This window comes from Thamnophis elegans, chromosome 9, assembly GCF_009769535.1.
Source record: "Thamnophis elegans isolate rThaEle1 chromosome 9, rThaEle1.pri, whole genome shotgun sequence".
Taxonomy (NCBI): Eukaryota; Metazoa; Chordata; class Lepidosauria; order Squamata; family Colubridae; genus Thamnophis; species Thamnophis elegans.
The window spans coordinates 28,808,474-28,829,159 of record NC_045549.1 but is presented as its reverse complement, the minus strand read 5'-3'; the positions used below and the strand labels follow the sequence as shown (position 1 = coordinate 28,829,159).

The window sequence follows — 20,686 nt, the reverse complement described above, 5'->3', positions numbered from 1 at the left end:
GTAGAATCGTGCTTGTTTGGACAGTGTCCAGAATAACAAAGTCCACATCAGATGTCTGAAGCCCTAGACAGCTAATAAAGGTTCCCAGCACTGGCTATGAGGCTAAGGAGATACACTAGAGAAGCAGAGGTCAAGAAGATAACTGCTCTGTTCCACTATCCCGCTGGAAAATGAATGAGACCTAAACCTGTTGGCCTTTCATTAGGCCTTCAAAATTGGCTATGTCATCAGGCATTGGGACTGTAATGTATAGGAGAGTCTGTGAGATGATTATGTTGTTAAGTTGTTTGTGTTTTTTATATTGACTGCTGGTAATTTATTGTTATGTTGCTGTTATGTTGTATTTTTAGTGTCCATTGCCTAAAATTATCGTTAGAGTTGTTGAGATGGGTGACAGTTTCAATTGAAATAAATAAATAAATAAATAAACAAACCCAGATAATGCCTTCCAAAAGTGCATTAATTCCATTGCAATTCTTTTCCACAATATAACCTGAAAGAAATGTGGCTTGGTATTTTTAATGCAAGAATTTTCATCATATTAAAAAATAAAACAATTATTAATTAAGCAAGTTTCAATATATGTACCATTGAACCATGAAGTTTTTCAGGGTAAGAATTATTCCTATTGTGTTGTTGATATTGTCTTGGATCCTAATTAATGTTACTATCATAAGCATTCTCTCAGTAGAATTTTATTTATAGAAAATTGGCATCTTTAAAACAGGGATAAACATTTTTTCCCCCATGATAAACATTACTGGCTACAGTCTCCAGAAATTTATTCCATAGTGTTAGTAAAATGTCTGGATCAATGTTGAGAGGACATAATGAGCTATAAAAACAAATCAATTTCTATCTTCTTGACCTATGAAAGTTTTTTGTAAGATCAAACATAAGAGAAAATTCAAATTCAGCCTAATATTTAGATATACAGTTATAGTCTCAGTTTAATTATTATATAAATAAAGCATCCTAAATAAACAACTTCCTTTAAAGCATTTTTTCCTTGGGATAAAAGACCAAATGTACTTGTGAATTCATAGACATTTACTTCAATATGTTAGTTTAAGAAACTGTGTTCCATTGTAATTGGTCTCAGAGGCTCTTATATTGCAAAGCAATAAAAATTTAAAATGTTTAGAGAAGCTGGCAAACCTCTTTATAGACAGCAAACTATTTTTATGAACTAACAAAAATATTTCACTTTTATTCAAACTATAATTTCTGACCAATCAAGCCAATGCTGGTCATATAAATTGCTCTCAATTTTGGAATGTTAGAATAAATCTTTGAAGAGACAGATTAACAGACAGGGAGATGATGAGTTAGTATGAGGGTGTGTAAGAAATTCATTTATCAAATGGATTGACAGTGTATCATATACATATTGGTATGATTACATGGAGATATGCATAGAACTTTCATATTTCTTATGCCTTCTTCCATAGCTAAAAGAAAAATGATTCTCCAGTAGTAATGGTAGGAAAGAATTCTTCTTTGAATCTCTAAGTCTTTGGTATTACTTCATATACAGTGCATTACAAATAGCAAGAAGCCCAAGAATAATTTATTTTAGCCTTTAATGTATATTTTTTAAAAAGAAATAATATCTTACATTGCGTAAGAAAAAAACCCTTATAAGTAGTTTAATAATCAAGAAATGTAAATGTTCCTTGAAAGTAGCTCTGTTTCCATATTATGAACCAAACAGAACATTCATTGACCATGTCTCCTTATCACAGTAAGTGTTAAATCTTCAGAGTTTTTGCTTGCCGTGGCTTTAGTCAGTTAAAAGGAAGATGAACAAACATTTGCTAACCATTCTAAAGTTAATATCAAGATTGAAACTGATTCTCTGTTTTATTTTAAGATTAGAAATAAGATAAAATTAACATTTTTGTATTATTTTCCTCAAGGGCTTTTGAGCAAGAGGTGAGGTACCTTATATGATATTTATTTCTTAATTGCTGTAACTATTGGATGCTCTTTATTCATTTGTTAATTCCTAACAGGGAAAGAATAAACTGCATTTTCCTTTATATTCTGTTGTTCATTATTCAGAAATTCTCTTCTGGTATATTATGCCTTAGGCTTAGAGATTCAAAGAAGAATTCTTTCCTACCATGTCTTTTTGGTTCTACCACAAAACCGCGGACGACAAAATCGCGGTCGACGAAAGCGCGTATGTGACGTCATCACAGCGCGACGAAAAAGATCGAAAAAGATCGAAAAATGTAAAAATAAAGCTAAAACCTTCCCCTAACCCCCCCAAACCTAACCCTAAACCTAACCCTTAACCTAACCCTAAACCTAACCCTAAACCTAACCCTTAACGTAACGAAAAACCTAACGCTAACCCTTAACCTAACGCTAAACGTAACGCTAACGCTCTAACCCTAACCCTTAACCTAACCCTAACCCTAACCCTTAACCTAACCCTTACCTTTATGTGAATCGGCTTGCTGTAATTTAATTTTTATTTCAATTTTTCGATCTGTTTCGTCGCGTTGTGATGACGTCACATACGCGATTTTGTCGACCGTGCTTTTGTGGAACGCGCTTTTGACGGGTCACGGTCTTTTTTCTATTCCTAATCTGCAATATTATATAGTCCAAACCTTTTCATTGGTCTGTTTTATCCTTTAGCTCATACATCGTGAAGAACATAAGAAATTATTAAAACCTAAGAAAATGTTGATATGAGGAAAAGCAAAATAAATTACCAAGTATTTCAGAACGTCAACAGAAGGATTATTTCTGTATTAATTGATCACAAGGCTTTCAAAAATTAATTACATTTTTACTAATAAACATAGTTTAGGCCAAAATATTAGTAAGCTTCATTCTTTTGTTTGTTAGGACTGTTTTTTAGAACTGTTTATTAAACTGTTTTTAAACAATTAAAGACTCCCTCAATGTTTAAAGTGCAGCAGACTGTTAAGCTATTACATCATAGAAATAGTAAAATAGGGAACAGACCTTTTTATTCACAAATTATTGTAATGCTGTTTTTCCACATGTGTTGGCTATCTAGGAAATTAACATAGTGAGAACTTCTTTGTTCTTTCAAAATTCCAGATTTCTTGGCAAAAAGAAAACAGCATTCTGTATGTCCCTTTGTGTAATAAAGACATTTAATCACATACTAATCTTGAACTCTTTGTATTTTAAAAGATATTACAAATAATGCATGGATACCATGACTTCTTGTCTTATACATGTTTGCAAGTAGAATTTATGTCATATCAATTTACCTAATTCTAGTTAATTAATTGTGGTGTGTAGAAGGTTAGGAAACCCCCATGGTTACCCTAGCAGCTTTCTATACTAGATTTAACTATGAAAATGGGTTAATAACAAATAAACAGATGCAGACACATAGACACACACTCCTAAAATATCATGACAAGAAGACTCAGAAATTAGAGGTTCTGCCTTAAGTCCATTGTTTATGCTCTTTAGAAGCATGTCAGAAAATCATAAATAAAAATGAACTTTGTTAACTGTAAGAAAATAAAAATGGCTATGATTGGATTCAAGCAGAAAAGCCAAAACATGTTAATGCCAGTAAGGACAAAAGCAGTGGTGCAAGCTGTTTTTAAATCAATTATTCAAATAGTTATTCTCTTACAAATTCAGAAAGAAATATTTCAAATGTGAATTTCATGTACGTAGCAGCATTTTATAAGGTTTGCCAAATCTATAATTACATGTTGTACACTCTCTTGTTGATAAAGATCTGTTTGCTTTAAATTATGAATAAATAAGCTCTTAAAGGATTACATATGAAAAAGACCCAAGCATTTTTAGTGCTTGCATAAAAATTGGTGCACTAATTACATCATTTCCTAGGCTTTTTTCTAAAAAAATTCAAAAAACCCCACAGTGGAAAAATCTAGAAAGAATATTTCATTATATTTTAAATCCACAATTCTTGTTATAAAAGCTTATAATAATATACCTAAAATTTACAGAGAGAACAATCAACAGTGATGTATATTTTCTTTCTTTTACATGAAGTCTTATAGCTTTCCAAAACCTCCCCAAAATCATTTTATTCAAAAATACTTGCTAGGCACAGTATTTCCCTTTTCAGTTTCCCAAACTGCTTTTTCCATTTGTAAAATGTAGCAAACCTTGTAGAGAGAAGACCATTGCCAAAGAAACAAGGCAGAAAGGAGAAAACTGTCTTACTAATAACTTACAAAATCTGTTTTGAACAATTATGCCATGTGTAACCAAAATAAATCTAAGGAGTTATGTTAGTGTAGGTAGGATAGAAAATATCCTTTAAAACAGGGTTCCCCAACTTGTGAGCTGCAGCCCACTACTGGGCCATAGGCTAATCGCCACCACACCACATGAGTGTCTGGACAGGGCACGCACCTCTGCACATGCACACAACCCACTGGTGAGAGCATCAGCATGGGCGCTCGCGGCCCCTCACTTGAGTGTCGCCATGGATATTGCACTTTCCCCTCCCAAAATCATCCCCTCTTTCCCCACTCTAAATGCCCCCGGTCACCAATGTGGAAAGGTTGGGGAACTTTGTTTTAAAATGTCTATAAATCTTTTAAACTACAATAAAATCAAATATGCTTTATCAATATTTCAAAAAGTCCAACATTCCTTCATAAATTTTTATTCTCCCAAGTATGAACATGCTTACCTCCCTCAACATTGGATCCATTATTGAATTGAGATTGACAGCTCCTTCATAGGTCAGATAGTAGAAAACATTTAGAGATCTGACAGCTTCTGGCCCTTGCTGCTTATAGCCAAAAATCAAATCAATCCACTGGTGCAGTTGACAGGAAACAAATTCACTTTCTAAAGCCTGAAACAAAATACAACACTGGTTATATTGTTTCTCAAACTTATTTTCTGTCCACCATCTTACATAAACCACAATGCAAAGGTTAGAAATATGCAAGCGCCTTAGAGAAAAAAGGTTATTTCACAAACTATGACGATGCTAATTATACCTTTTAGAATATGTTGAACCAACTGTGCCTTGCAAGTCCCTAATGGAGTTTTAAACATTTGCAATAGAGTTGTGCTAGTATTAAAATAATTCAAGGTTGTACTATGAACAATTAAATTCACCATGGATGAGTAATCATTGTCTAATCTGACAATAATAGGAAAGGACAAGACAGACTATATTAATCATCCCAATCTTGTACCTTTCAGTTGTGTGGGCACCTGTGTCTCACCACATTGGAAGAGTACCACCTTGGGAAAGAAAATACTACTATATAGCTAAAGAAAAAATGCTGCAGCCTTATAATTTATGCACTGTTTCCAACTGTTGGAAACAATAGAGATAGCCACTACCTTAAAATGATGCAATCTATCTAGTGAATGTAACACAACTATCACAACTTATAATTTATTACATCTATCTTGAATTTTGACAAAATGGCATAAATAGTTAAAAGGCAATTGGTAAATTTTACTATAACTGATATGTTAAATGGTAGTTTTCTGGAGTATACACATAATTGTCAATTACAATTTCCTGTGTAGTATGGAAAAATGCAACAAACATACTAGAGTTTCAGACTTCCATACTGCATCATTTACCTTCATCTATAGGTGTCAATAGTTTTCAAGAAGTGATTAATGTGTAAACCAGTATTACTTCAAATAGAGCCTAATTTTGAAATCTTAGATTTCCTTCACTACTAGATCTCCTATAGATAATTAAAATGAATCAGCACTAACCTTTTGAAGGTTAATTAAATAATTTATTATATAAATTAATTGTACATAAATATATAAATTAATTAAATATCATAATTAAATAATGATTAGTTATTTAAATAATTAAAACAATAACTGTAATAGTAATATATTGATTTTAATATTGATTTTAATATTTATGAGCCGCGGTGGCACAATGGTTTGAGTGCAGTACTGCAGGCTGCTTCTGCTGATCACCGGCTGCCAGCAGTTTGGCAAATCGAATCTCATCAGACTCAAGGTTGCCTTAGCCTTCCATAGTTCCGAGATCAGTAAATGAGGACCCAGATTGTTGGGGGCAATATGCTGACTCTGTAAACTGTTTAGAGAGGGCTGTAGAGCACTAGGAAGCAGTATATAAGTCTAAGTGCTATCGCTATTATTAATAATTCACCAATACAATAATAAAATAATTAAAAGCATTACAAAAATCTCATTCCGGAATCTTGTCTTATAAAAGGAATCATGTAATTTCTAAATCAGTTTAAGTTATAACTGCTACACATCATTAAACACATCATTAATGAACAGGATTGACTTTTTAAAAATCCCATCTCTTATTTCATTTATTATATTCTCTTCAAGCAATATAAAGCTAAATTGATCATTATATAAAATAATGCTTTCTTTCAACAGTCTCTTTTTACAAAGACTTCAAATAATTATAAATTCCATTTAAAATATAGTTTCCAAACACATAACTTATATTTTATATCTTGATAGAAATCATTTGATAGATGATTTCTCAGATTCATTAAAAGATGTCTAGTGATTCTAGGACTGTAAGCCCTAAAAGTCAGATCTCACTAAGAAACATACACATGAAAACCTTAAACTACTCTTACTAGAACAACTACTGGATCTTACAAGTCTGAACGTGCTTCTTTCCTCCCTTTTTTAATCATGAGAATATATTTATAAATCACTTTCCTGGGCTGGGTTCAATCTTGTTTATCTGAATTGATAGAGGGTCTTCCCTCTGTCCTTCTCACTGTAGATGTACATGTAACAAATGTTTATGCAAAAAATTCCTGCAATCTTCAAAAAATTTTGATTGATTAGTGCTATCACATCAGTGTCAACTCTAAATAACTTCATATTTTTTTCCATGACAATAAGCTCTACTCTGTTCTTCCAGGTCTTCACCACTGAAGCTAAGACCATTTGCCGTTCTGATGGTCATCCTCTTGATTTCCCTTCTTTTTGTTCCAGCAATAGAACCTTTAGAGCAGGGGTGTCAAAATCACATAGTCACATTGTCATCACGTGACGTATCGGGAATTTCCACCCCCCTTTGCTAAACCAGAGGGTGAGTGTGACCAGCATGTGAAACATCCAGCCCATGGGCTGTGAGTTTGACATCCCAGCTTTAGAGAGTAGTGCAATAATCTGAGACTGATCATTGGTGGCTCAAGAAGTTTTGATTTGTTTGTTGATCCATTGATTTTTCTGTTTCATTTTTTTGTATACCATATTCTCTAGGGACTTCTCCAAACCAAAGTTCAGAAGCATCAATATTATTTTTATTATGCCTTTTAAAAGTCCAACTTGCATTTCCATAGTGTTTTGCAGGAAATACTACAATACTATACTATTGTATATATTATTTTGATTTTGAAGGTATATACATAGTATGGTATCTGAGTATCTTTTCCAAGGCCTTCATGTTTAATTTACCAAGTGCTAGTTTGCAGCATTTTTCTTCACTCCTTGATATCTTAATGCTTGAGACAGAAGCTATCCACCACTTCAGTATCTTAGTTGACAATTCTAAGCTTATTGTACCTGTCATTAGTGTGTTCTTCTTTATATTTAATTTTAGTTCAATGTTTCCATCAGTGCTTTTCGATGTAATTATTAGTTTGTAGTTCCTTTGCTTTTATAGCTATCAGAGTAGAGTCATCAGCACAGCACAGGTAATTGATGTTTCTTCCTCCAGCTTTAAAAACATGCTTATTTTATTCCAGTATCAGTTTCCATTAATATATATTCAATAAATAAGTAAAGTATGTTCTCTCTGAACTATGGCTTTTGTTCTGTGTACGGTATACGTTTTATACGAAGATAACTGGATGTTCTGGATTGCCATTTTTCTAATATTTTCTAATTATATTACAGTTTGATATAATCAAAAACCTTTCTATTATAAATAAAGCATAAACTTATTTCTTTTGGATATTTCTTGGCTTTTTCAATTATCTAGAATACATCAGCTATATTATCTCCTATTCGCCAGCTTTTTCTAAAGCCAGCTTGTTTATGTTGACCTTTAGTGTGAAAAGTTTCAAGTAAATCAAAAAACATCAGGGAAAGATTAAGCCTTAGCTATCTGAGATTAAAACTTAATTGTCCTTCATATCATTAAGTAATTATTGATTAACACAAATAGTATGCAAATCTTCAGAAGAAGAGGAATCCACAGAACTTGGAGGATTGTGTACGAAGCTCTTCCTTTTCCAACTGTTAAAGCAGTCAGGCTTGAAGCTGCTTGAACATGTTGTGGCCTTGATGATGTACATGCACATCCCAGGCGATACCCACCTACCTTCCAAAGCAGCCATGCAGTTTTATTTTACAGATCCGTTAAGTACATTTCACAAAACATAGCTTAAATACAAATTAGGAAACATTATCCACTGAATTTTGTAAAGATTTAAATTCAGGTCACATGATCACCCAGCACACACTCTTGGATATAGATCAATTTATTTTAGATTACAATTTCGATTAGGGATCAATTCAGGGGGATCAGTTCAGATAGCAGAATGAGTGTACGATACAGCCTATTCTTTACCAGCAAGAAGCCATCTTGCTACTTTAATTCTGGTGATGGATGCTTTCTTTTTGATAATGGTAAATGAAGATCAGCTGCCAGACTTGATGGCTTATACACACAAAATAGAGTGTGTGTCTTTGGTTGTTTGTTTTTTTTGTTTTTTTTTTACATCAGGCATAAAATATTTTGGGCTGAATATTTTGTGCTAAAATATTTCAGTCTCTATACCTGTATGTATATGTGTAATAGTAGATGACATTCTGAATTGGCTGAAGAAAAGGCAACAAAAGTCAATAGCATGATGCACTGAGCTTTAATGGAAAATCCCATTAGAAGTGCAGATGAAGTAATGCAAAGAAGCAGGACAGTTTTATTATTACAGAAATTAAGCCTAGTTTTCTTTCAAGGAAAGGTCCTATTTAAAAAGGAAAATTTAGTCAGGCTCTGAGAAGCGACTGTGCAATATGCATACAGAAATGATTGGTTAGTTTCATTAACTGATGCCTGAAGAAACATTTATATTGACACATAAAAAACAGCAATTGTCTTAATTTGTGTGGTGCACTTCACACAAAAGCCCTAAATATGTTCAAATTAGAGCAAGCTGCTTGATTGTCACTGCAATCTCATGTCATGTTAATGCATGACAAACATTAAACCATACACTTAAATGGCAATTTATATCATTTAAGTGTTTACTGCCTGAGCAACTCATCAGTCATTTAAATGTGATTTTCTGACAGCTAATTTCAGTTAATTTTCCTCTATTCACTTAATTAGAACTTTCAATCAGGAAAAGGCCTATCCATATCTTCATGTACGTATCATTTTTGTATTTAGAAGCTCAGTAAATTGCTACATACATCCTTTATAATAGATAACAATATATTAAGTCATTCTTCTATTCACCCTACATACCATTCCACCCGAGAAACAGCTCATTTCATGAGAGCAATATTGTAGCTGGTACTTTTTAAAAAAATCACAAAATATGAATACTATTAAAACTATATATAACCATAAACACACGCACACATGAGTTCCAAATTGTTTAATAAGTTAAAAGCTGTAAGATATACTGTATTATATCTTGAACTATGGTATTTTAACCCACAGGCCATATGGATTAAGAGAGCATATAAATATTGCTAAATAAATTAATTAAACACAAATGGCATAACAATACAATGATTAAAATAAACTAAAACACGATTTTATATAGACCCTTTTAGAGTTTTATTGAACTGTGTTTTACTTTGAAGTAAGTTTTGAAAACATATATAGAAAATGTGAAAAGTTTATAAATACAAGAAAACAGCAACATGAAAAACCCAAAATTTACTTCCTTTTTACTACAGCAAGAAATACTAACATTTTTATCATCATTTATACATACCATTAAAATGTGTAAATGTGATTGCTAAAGAAAATGACTAAATACAGCAATAATACTTGATTGGAAGGGCTTTAAAGGTGGTTTTTTTTTGTAAATTGTTTAGAATTTATCTTTTCATGGGGTTTACTTAAGATTTATACCTATAATATATTAACAAATTAGCTGTGAAAGATGTAAATAAGAATATAAAATAAAAAGACTTTCAGGGTGCTATAAGAGATGTTACAACATATATACAATCCAGTTAAATTTCAAGCATTGTATTATAAAAACTAATATAATGTAAAGTTATATGAAGTTAAAAGAAAATATGTATTGTTCTTTTGTGTAATGTATCACATGAAGAAAATTCTTTCTATATACAGTAGATTACACTACCAATAGTATGATTTTGTACATCATACTTATTTTTTTCTTAAAATTAAGATTTCAAAAAGTTTAGGATCAGCTCAAGCTTCTGAAAAAAGATAATGCTTATTAAAGCCATAGTTAAAAGTGTGCACAACTAAAGTATACTATGATGAGGTCCTTGAGTTAAAATGGTGCACAACTAAAGCAAAAGTAAAGTTTGGGTAATGAAACATATGCAAGAAAACAACAAAGCTCAGAGAACACGAAGAACCCCTCATTTTAACCCTGAACTACAAATATTCTCTTTTATTGGTAAAATATACTATCCCCCATTCCCTTGCTTCTCTTAAACAAAGCTAATCAAGTCTTGCTTCTGCCACACTAGACAGGATGTATCATTTACACTCTGTATATATTCTGAGAATGATAAGAAATAAAAAAAATCTAACATCCAACATAGTACGATAATATTAATCTGTATTGAGTTATTGTGAAATAAATCAGAGGTAACGTCTGATTGTTACGAATCAAAGAAGACCATGAGAGGAATGTCCTGTAAAATCACACACAAATTGTCAATTCAGACCCATGGGACTCGTATTAACTTTGACAAACTGTCTTGTGGCTGATCTCTCTCTCTCTCGTTTCCCCTCTAATGAGACCTATTAGGCCAAGACACAAACTCCTGAAGTATGTTAAAAAGTGCAATGCGCAGATGTCAAACATCTATTGGCAACTTTATGTTAATAGTTCACAATACTAAAATGTCCCAGAGTCATTTTTGTATTAAAGCAAATATGCTACAGAAGAAAATAGCAATTCATATTTGTCTACTTTTTAAAATATGAATCTAAACTAAAATGTCTAAATTTCCACTTATTCCTTGAAACATATTGAACCAAGAAAAATTTAACCATAATTGTTAAAAATAAATAACTTTTTCTACTGTATGCTTACTAATGAAATTCTCCATATTTATTATGGATTTATTTTATGGTTCAAAATGGCCCAAGATAATGATAAAGATAAAATTACTTCAAAACTACCAAATTTACTATATAATTTCAATTTCTTTACAAAATTGTGTTTTAAAATATATTAACAAAAAAACTTCTAAAAAGAAAATAAACTGAACAATTAATTCCAAACTTCTGCAACCTTATTATGAATTTGTAAGTTTAATGATTACTTGATACCACATGCAACAAACATTTTAAAATCAAGCAGACAGTTATGCTGGCATGTGCTGGATTTCAAACAGCAGTAGTAATGTCACTTAACACTGATGTATGACCTTGGTAATTTACAATGATTAAGACTTATTTTCAGACCAATTAGAAATCTTTCAAATTGTCCTATCAAATATATGATTTTAAAAAATTCAACTTAAAAAAACATCTGGAGTCTTTTTTCTATGTGATCTTGCTTCCAATCAGAACATGCTTTGAATTAAACAATTTTGATTAAATATGTGGATCACATTCTCTTCAAATATTTGAAGTCATAAACAGAAAACTGTATCATATTCAAACAAAGCAAGAGCAACGAATTCACACAAAATCAAGATTGGCAAAGTGTTTGGGTGGACTGTTAGGTCTAGTGTCTTCAATAATTCCTAATAAAAATTAGGAATTATTTCTTTCTAATAAAATAAAATAGTTTTAAAGTTATTAATTACAATAATTAATGTGCTCCACAATTTCAGTGGTATTTGATAATTATTTAAATTGTGCAATGCACTGCTATTTAGTTCACCTTTTCTGTAAAATGTAAAAGGCAAAGTCTTAATACTATGACTAACACATGTGCTTATTTTTCTAAAAAGCACAAGAAACCCAGTGGTTTGTGAAAGTAGGAAAATATGTTGTTTCAAAATAGGATTACGTTGTCACAAATTCACACCATAATTATTTCTCTATGAATTTTCAATATTCATACTATTTATTTATAGTTACGATCTCTATCAGCACTGTATGCTGAAGTAGCCTTATACATTTTCTTGCTCTCTCTAGGCTTCAAGGAATTGTGTTGAAAGTAAATAAATATTCACGGAGCATTCAGAACAAGAATGGTGGAGGTCTTGTTTCGTTTTCATGTTATATATTCTGGAGGACAAAGATGCATTTTTATTTATTACATTTATGTTCATTCACTCTATAATGTCTCTGTGTAGTGTGCAACATTAAAAACAATTAAAAACTATATAGCAATAGCACTTAGATTTATATATCGCTTCATAGTGCTTTACAGCCCTCTCTAAGCAGTTTACAGTGTCAGTATATTGCCCCAACAATCTGGGTCCTCATTTTACCGACCTCCGAAGGATGGAAGGCTGAGTCAACCTTGAGCTGGTCAGAATTGAACTCCCAGAGTGAACAGTGAGTTAATCCTGCAGTACTGCATTCCAACCACTGCGCCACCACAGCGCGCGCACCCGCACACACCCACACCCACCCATATATATACATGTGTTCTATTCACAGTGAAAACAAATGTAAAATGCAGGCATTTGTGCATTAGTTTAGGTAACATGTATTAAAGTATGACAATAAAATATATTTAGGAATCACATGTGCGGCCATGAATTTAAGACTGTTTTATCCATTAATTCCTACTCAAATTTGTTTTTTCCTTAGTGTGCCACATTGGATACTTCTTATCCACTCTGATCTGATATCAAAAGAAACAAAATGGTGAAGAAGATTAAACGTTAGATTTCGGACAATTTCCAAGGACCTTGCAATTGTAAGCTTTTCTCTAGGATACAGTTCAATTGCAAGTTACACATAATTCAAACTTGTTTCCCTGTTTCAGAAGATTTGCCCTCATTATCTCTAATTTACTCCACTGAAGAGAAATAATGCAAACGTCCGAACTCACATTGTTTTATAGACAGCAGATACCCACATTAGCAACCTATATAAAATATTTTTCCCCCCTCAAACAAGCATCCCTTTTGACAAGGATTTTATGAAATGTTCTGGTTTATATTTTCAATTATTTTAATGTTTAATCTGTTTTGAACAATCATTTTTATAAAATAGCACAGGTACTCTTTCACTTATAACAATTCATTTAGTGACCGTTTGAAGCTACAATGGCACTGTAAAAATGACATGACCATTTTTCACACTTATGACGGTTGCAGCATTCATGTGGTCACATGATCAATATCCAGATGCTTGGCAATTGATTCATATTTATGATGGTTACAATGTCCAGGGGTCATTTGATTATCTTCTGTGACCTTCTGACCAACAAAGTCAACAGGGAAGCCAGATTCACTTAACAACCATGTTACTAACTTAATAACTGCAGTGATTCACTTAAGAACGGTGGCAAGAAAGCTCCTAAAATGGGGCAAAACTCACTTAACAATGGTCTCACAGAAATTTTGGGCTCAATTGTGGTGATAAATCAAGGACTACCTATATTAAATTGCATATAACATATAAAACTTGAATTAGCTTTCAACATAGTTAATTTTTGATGATAATTTAGGCAATCATATTTATACAACACAGATCAATCATCTGATGGTATATTTGCATAGTATTTCTAGTTAATTGCTATTGAAAGAGAATATTTTACCTGAACATTTATTTCAAATTATAAAATATATGAAGTATATTTCTGTGCATCAGGAAATTTCTATCCAAGTTCATAATGGTTACAGAATCATAGTAGCCTTTTTGCAGTTTTGCCTTCTGTTAAGCCATCAGGGTAGGGTCCTGATGGCCCTCAAGATTCTATGGGATTATCTGTTGTTGTTGTTGTTGTTGTTGTTAAATAATACTAATGTAGTAGTATTAGTTAAATAAGATGAAGTTATTTTCATTCAGTAAATATTTGGGATTCGATAAGTAATCAAGGTTTATGAAGCAATCAATGAGCTGAAGAGTTTGGGGACTCCTGAATTAGGGAAGCAACAAATACTTGTTCCATAATCAGCACCTATCTGTTAACTTTTTTAATATTACCAAAGTAATTAAGCCAGGTGAAGCCTTTATTCACAACTATAACTATCTAGACTCTTTGAGGCAAGTTTGAGCCAAAATTGCCATTATTTGATATTGCAGTATTTTGTTGTATTCTTGCCTAAAATAAAACCTGAAGTTCATTCTGATTTTTTTGGGGGCTTCAACGTCCTTATTAATTCCTCTAACCTCTTTTAGGTCTTCTATTAAGCACTGTCAGTTTTTGTGCTAGAGAAGGATATACTATAGAGCCAAGGTGGCGCAGTGGTTAAATGCAGCACTGCAGGCTACTGCTAGATCAGCAGGTCAGCGGTTCAAATCTCACCGGCTCAGGGTTGACTCAGCCTTCCATCCTTCCGAGGTGGGTAAAATGAGGACCCAGATTGTTGGGGGCAATATGCTGACTCTCTGTAAACCGCTTAGAGAGACCTGAAAGGCCTATGAAGCGGTATATAAGTCTACTGCTATTGCTGTACCACGTTTGGGGGCTGTTGTTAAAATGGGGCATAATGAGTTTAAAGCTGTTATTATGGTTTTAATCTTTATACACTTCCCAAAGTCATTGCCATGAGATGGGCAGCTCTACAAAACACCTGAAGAATTCTCTTCTGTGTAAAAGTGAATGACTGCTTTATCATATTCATTTCATTTATCTATATGTAAAACAGGAAATCAAGTATTCCCTTAGTGACTGTATTAGAGAGACCAGTGTTTTCCTATTTGAAGTTTAAGCTAATATGATCCACATTAATTTGGATAAAACTATCCAAAGAGGTAATCAACAGTACATAGGTCTGCTGCATGGGTACCACACCTCAGATAAAATGTTCTTTGACTCTTCTGGTTAGACATCCATATATAAATCACTCTACATATACACTGAAACAAGTACCCCCGGCAACAAAGAACCATCTTTTCTCATCACAATTTTCTACTCTGGAAATCTACTGTTTCTGTCCAAACAAAGAAAATATATAAGTGACCTATCCTCATACTGATGTGTCGTGATGTGAATAAAAAGCAGGCAGCAAAGCAAGAGTTAATTGAAACTAAAGAGAAAGGGAGGAGTGTTGTCTGGGGAAGAAGGCTAACTGAGAGTTAATCAGGGATCACATCCAGAGCCAGGCATGGATAAGCCTCACTAATGAGGCTCAAGTACCCTGCAGTGGCTTTCAAACCGAACTGGCTTCAAAGGATGCCACCCCATGACAGAATGCAGTTAGCCATACGAAGAAAGTGATTAGAATAAATGACTACAGTAATTAACTTTGATTTGAAGCCACCTGACTGGAAAGAGAAGCTAGGAGCTGTTTAGCTGAAATCTTCCTGGTAAAAAGGGGAAGCTTGCCTTTACCCTTGTGTTTGTATGTGTTAGGAGGGCTTTTTCTTTCAAATAAGTATTGGGTGGCAGTAATGAAAAACAGCTTTCATTCAAGAACGTCCCATTCATTTTGAAAAAAAAGAGGAAAATAAAAGCTTCAAAGGGGAACTAATTCATTTCACCCCAATCACCTTTAGTGAGTTGCCTCACCACTGCTAAACACACACACGCACACACAACACACACTCATATTCTTTTAATATATTAAAAGAAAAATCAGGTTATTGAATTGTTAGCAACTACTTTGCTATGAATTTTAATATTACGTAAAAGCTAATTGTTTAGCATAAATTTTTAGAGAATGTTTTTAGATAATTTAAACATTTAAATAGCATTTTTTTTATTCAATATTATTGTACCATTGTACCAAAGTTGTCTTCTTCATTAATGTCCCTTAAGGTTGTATGTGGAACTTAGTGTACCTTTTTACTTCATCAATAAATTATATTAATGTAGCCCTTTATCTGATGACTAATTTCTACTGAAAAGTTTTGCAAGTTGTATCCACAGTGTAGTAGTCAGAATAATTCACCAAACATTTATGCAAAGAATCTGATTTATTTGACAGTTTTACACCTTCAAGGCACAATATAATTAAATGTTTTGACAGCTAAACAAAAATTGTATAAATTTCAAAAATGTTTAAATGGCTGTTGTGTCTAAAATAAAAATAGTACCTACATTAGCTTAGCTTCTAAACATGCCTTTTAAGGAAATTTAAATGATATTATATTTTGTTTATCCAAGGAGAATAATTTTTACTTTTCCAATTTATGATAATATATGCCTATATAAGTATTTATGCACATGTGAATATGCATACAAATAACTCTTGCATTTCTATTATTTCAATCATTTTAAAATATATGTGTCACCTAATACTTTTTGCATTTTCACAATGAAATCCCACTTTCAATCACCAAAGAATTCTAGAAAACTGCCTTTCAAAATCAGGCCATTCCTCCATCGTCCACATTGATTACCTGCTCTTCTTAAAGCCCTGCTCTTCTGTCTAATTGTGGTGGTGGTGGGGTATTCTTAGAAGGGATAAGTAAAGAATGCAAATAATGAATGTAAAGAATACATAATCCCAGCAGGGTGATCCAAGATGTGAAAGTCATCCTAGTTGATCAGCTAAAGCAAGCAGGCACTTACAATATACCAGCAGCAACAATATAGGCACATCCTGGAGGCAGAAGATGACTTTAGAGATAATCATTGTATAATGCATGGAGAATGTAATGGCAAAGCACCCTTATTTTATCAAGAAAACTACCTGGATAGAATATATAGAATGATGATGTAATACTTGGGTAATGGACCCTTCAGTTTTAGATGGCACTCAAAATGCTATTGAAAAGAGTTGGGGAGTTTTTGGAATACTAATAGTGTTTATGACATAAAGCCAATAACAACAACAACAACAACAACAACAACAACAACAACTCCGCCGTTGCCGGTCCCAAGCCCGGATAAGAAAGGAGGAGGGTTGGGGTCAGGTTGGCAACCTGGCCCCATAAAAAAACCCGCCAACCCATACAATATGGTGAAAGAAATGAATAAAAATTTTATACTGCATCGGTCGTCGCGTGGGTTAACAAGGGGCGCGGCGGATGTTGGGGTCCCTGGACATCCGTCGACAAGTGATTTCTGAGATTGATTCAGAAAGATGCAGCTAAAGGAACAACACCTGAAAACTACAGACCAATAACATGGTTGCCAACAACCTTCAAATTACTCACAGGCATTATTGCAGATAACATGATGGATTATTTGGAAACAAACAACATCTTGCCAGTAGAGCAAAAAGGCAACAAAAGAAGGAGCAGGGCACAAAAGATCAACTCCTAATTGATAAAATGATATTAGAAAATTGTAAGAACAGAAAAACGAACTTGAATATGGTCTGGATTGATTACAAAAAGGCATTTGACTCACTGCCACATAGTTGGAACATAAAATGCTTAGAGACAACTGGCATTAGCAAAAATATTACATCCTTTACTGAAAAGGCGATGAAACAATGGAGAACTGAGTTGGCAGTAGGGAATGAGATCTACGGAATGGTTAATATCAAGCGAGGAATTTTCCAGGGTGATTCACTTTCACCTCTTCTCTTCATCATCGCAATGATCCCACTATCAGTAATCTTAAAAAAAATGAAATTAGGCTACCAAACAGCCAAAGAACTGAAAAAATTTCGCATTTACTATATATGGATGATTTGAAACTCTATGGAAAGTCAGAAATAGAAATCCAATCATTGACAAACACAGTCCGAGTATACAGCACCGATATTTCAATGCAGTTTGGCATGGAAAAATGCCCCACTGTGTCCATAAAAAGGGGCAAAATCACTGCATGTGAGGGCATTGAAATGCCCAATGGCCAACTAATTAAATGCAACAAAAATGAAGCCTACAAATACTTAGGCATTCTGCAGTTGGATAACATCAAGCATGGAGAAGTAAAAACTATTGTCAGGCGAGAGTACACCAACAGAGTTAGGAAAATTTTGAAATCTAAATTGAATGGTGGAAATACAATCAAGGCCATAAATACCTGGGCAATACCAGTTATAAGATACACAGCTGGTATAGTTAACTGGACACAAGCTGATTTGGACATTTTGGACTGAAAAACCAGGAAACTAATGACAATGCACTACAGTTTACATCCACGTGGTGATACTGATAGACTATATCTGCCCCGAAAATCAGGTGGCAGAGGATTATTACAAGTGAAGCAAACAGTTGAAGAAGAAAAACATGCACTGGCTGATTATTTAAAAGAAAGTCAAGAACATCTATTAATCGAAGTAAAGAACAAAAATCTACCGAAGGCCCAACAGACGAAGCAAGAATACAGAAAATATGTGATAAAATCAAGAATAGAGAATTGGCAGAACAAAGCACTGCATGGCCAATTTCTGGAAAAAATAAAAGATAAAGTGGACAGTGAACAAACTTGGTTATGGTTAACAACAGGTACATTAAAGAAAGGAACAGAGTCACTAATCCTGGCTGCGCAAGAACAAGCTATCCGCACAAATGCCATTAAGGCCAAAATCGAAAAATCCTCTGATGATGCCAAATGCAGCCTTTGCAAAGAAGCTGATGAAACTGTTGATCACATACTCAGCTGCTGTAAAAAAATCACGCAGACTGATTATAAGTTGCGGCACAATTCAGTAGCACAAAAGATCCATAGGAATTTGTGCAAAAATTATAATATTAAAACAGCAACAAACTGGTGGGAACATCAGCCTGAAAAAGTCACCGAAAATCAGATGGTCAAGATCTTGTGGGATTTCCGTATACAAATGGACAAAATACTGGCGCATAATACATCAGACATCACACTGGTTGAGAAAAATAAGGTCACAATCATAGACATCGCAATACCAGGTGATAGCAGGGTCGCCGAGAAGGAACATGAAAAAATTGCAAAATACCAGGACTTAAAAATCGAAATTCAATGACTATGGCACAAACCAGCAGTGGTAATTCCAGTGGTAATTGGCACACTGGGTGCTATTCCAAAAGCACTGGAATTACATTTAAAACAGTTAAAAATTGACAAAATCACCATCAGTCAAATGCACTGCTTGGATCTGCACGCATATTACCAAAATACGTTACGACATCATAGGCCCCTGGGTGGGGCCCGACTAGTAACCAATGCCAAATCCAGCGAAACAACTGGCCACTGTGATACAATTCTGTTGTTATGATAATAATAATAATAATAATAATAATAATAACAACAACAACAACAATAACAACAACAATCAGAATAGAACTGGAAGGGGGCTTGGAGGTCTTCTAGTCCAAACCCCTGCTTAAGCAGAAGTGCCTATACTATTTCAGACAGGAGGCTGTCCAGTCTTTTCTTAAAAATCTCCAGTGATGAAGCACCTACAACTTCTGAAGGCAAGCTGTTCTACTGGTTACTTGTTGTCACTGTTAGGAAGTCTCTCTCTTAATTCTAGGTGGCTTTTCTCCTTGATTAGCGTTCATCTATTGTTTCTTGTCTTGCCTTCTGGTGCCTTGGAAAATAAGTTAACCCCCTCTTCTTTGTGGCAGCCCCTCAAACACTGGAAAACTGCTATCATGTCAACCCTAGCTCTTCTTTTCTTTAGACTAGCCATGCCCAATTTCTGCAACAATTCTTCATATGTTTTAGTCTCCAGGCCTTTAATTGTCTCAGTTGTTCTTCTTTGCACTTTTTCCAAAGTCTCATCATCTTTTTTGTAATGTGGTGACCAAAACTGGATGCAGTATTCCAGGTATGGTCTTACTAAGGATTTATAAAGCAGTACTTATACTTGATATGATTTTGATTCTTTGCCTCTGTTTATACAACCAAGGATTATATTAGCTTTTTTGGCTGTTGTCGCACACTGCTGGCTCATGTTTAAATGATGGTCCAAGGTCCCACTCACAGTTACTGTTTTTGAGCCAGGTTTCACCTAAACTGTACCTTTGGTTTTTCCTGCTTAGGTATAAAACCTTGCTTTTCTCCATATTAAATTTCATGCTGTTGGATAGGGTCCATTGCTCAAGTCAGTCAAGATCTTTTTGGACCCTGAGCTTATCTTCTTGGGTATTGGCTATTCCTGCCAGTTTGGTGTAATCTACTAATTTTCCTCTTCTATTCCCTCATCTAAATAATTTATGAAAATATTGAAGAGTGTTAGGCCTAAGATAGAACTTTATGGTACCCCACTGCTTACTTTCCTCCTTGTGGATGTAGTACTATTAAGGGCTACTCGTTGAGTACGGTTTTTCATCAGTTACAGATCCATCTGGTGATGATGATGTCCATCCCACATTTTTCTAGCTTATCAGATGGTTTGGAGCATCTCATATTGCCATGCAGGAAAAGGACATATAAAGTTACAAAGACAGAAATACTTTAGGGACATGGAATATAAGAAGTTCAACACAGTGAAAGATGAAATGAAATGATTACACACTGACATTTTAGACTTTAGAAACATGAGTTGGATTGGACTTGGACACTTTATGCAAAGTGTTTATGCACTATTTACTCCT

At 33.8% G+C, this 20,686-nt stretch overlaps 1 protein-coding gene across 1 annotated transcript in view; it reads right to left on the bottom strand.

Moving 5' to 3' along the window:
• LRBA (LPS responsive beige-like anchor protein) overlaps nucleotides 1–20,686 on the bottom strand; it is a 383,648-nt gene that overhangs the window by 37,650 nt on the left and 325,312 nt on the right. Inside the window, 1 exon segment of the mRNA XM_032223698.1 lies at nucleotides 4,673–4,840. Coding sequence (XP_032079589.1) covers nucleotides 4,673–4,840 — 168 coding nt within the window.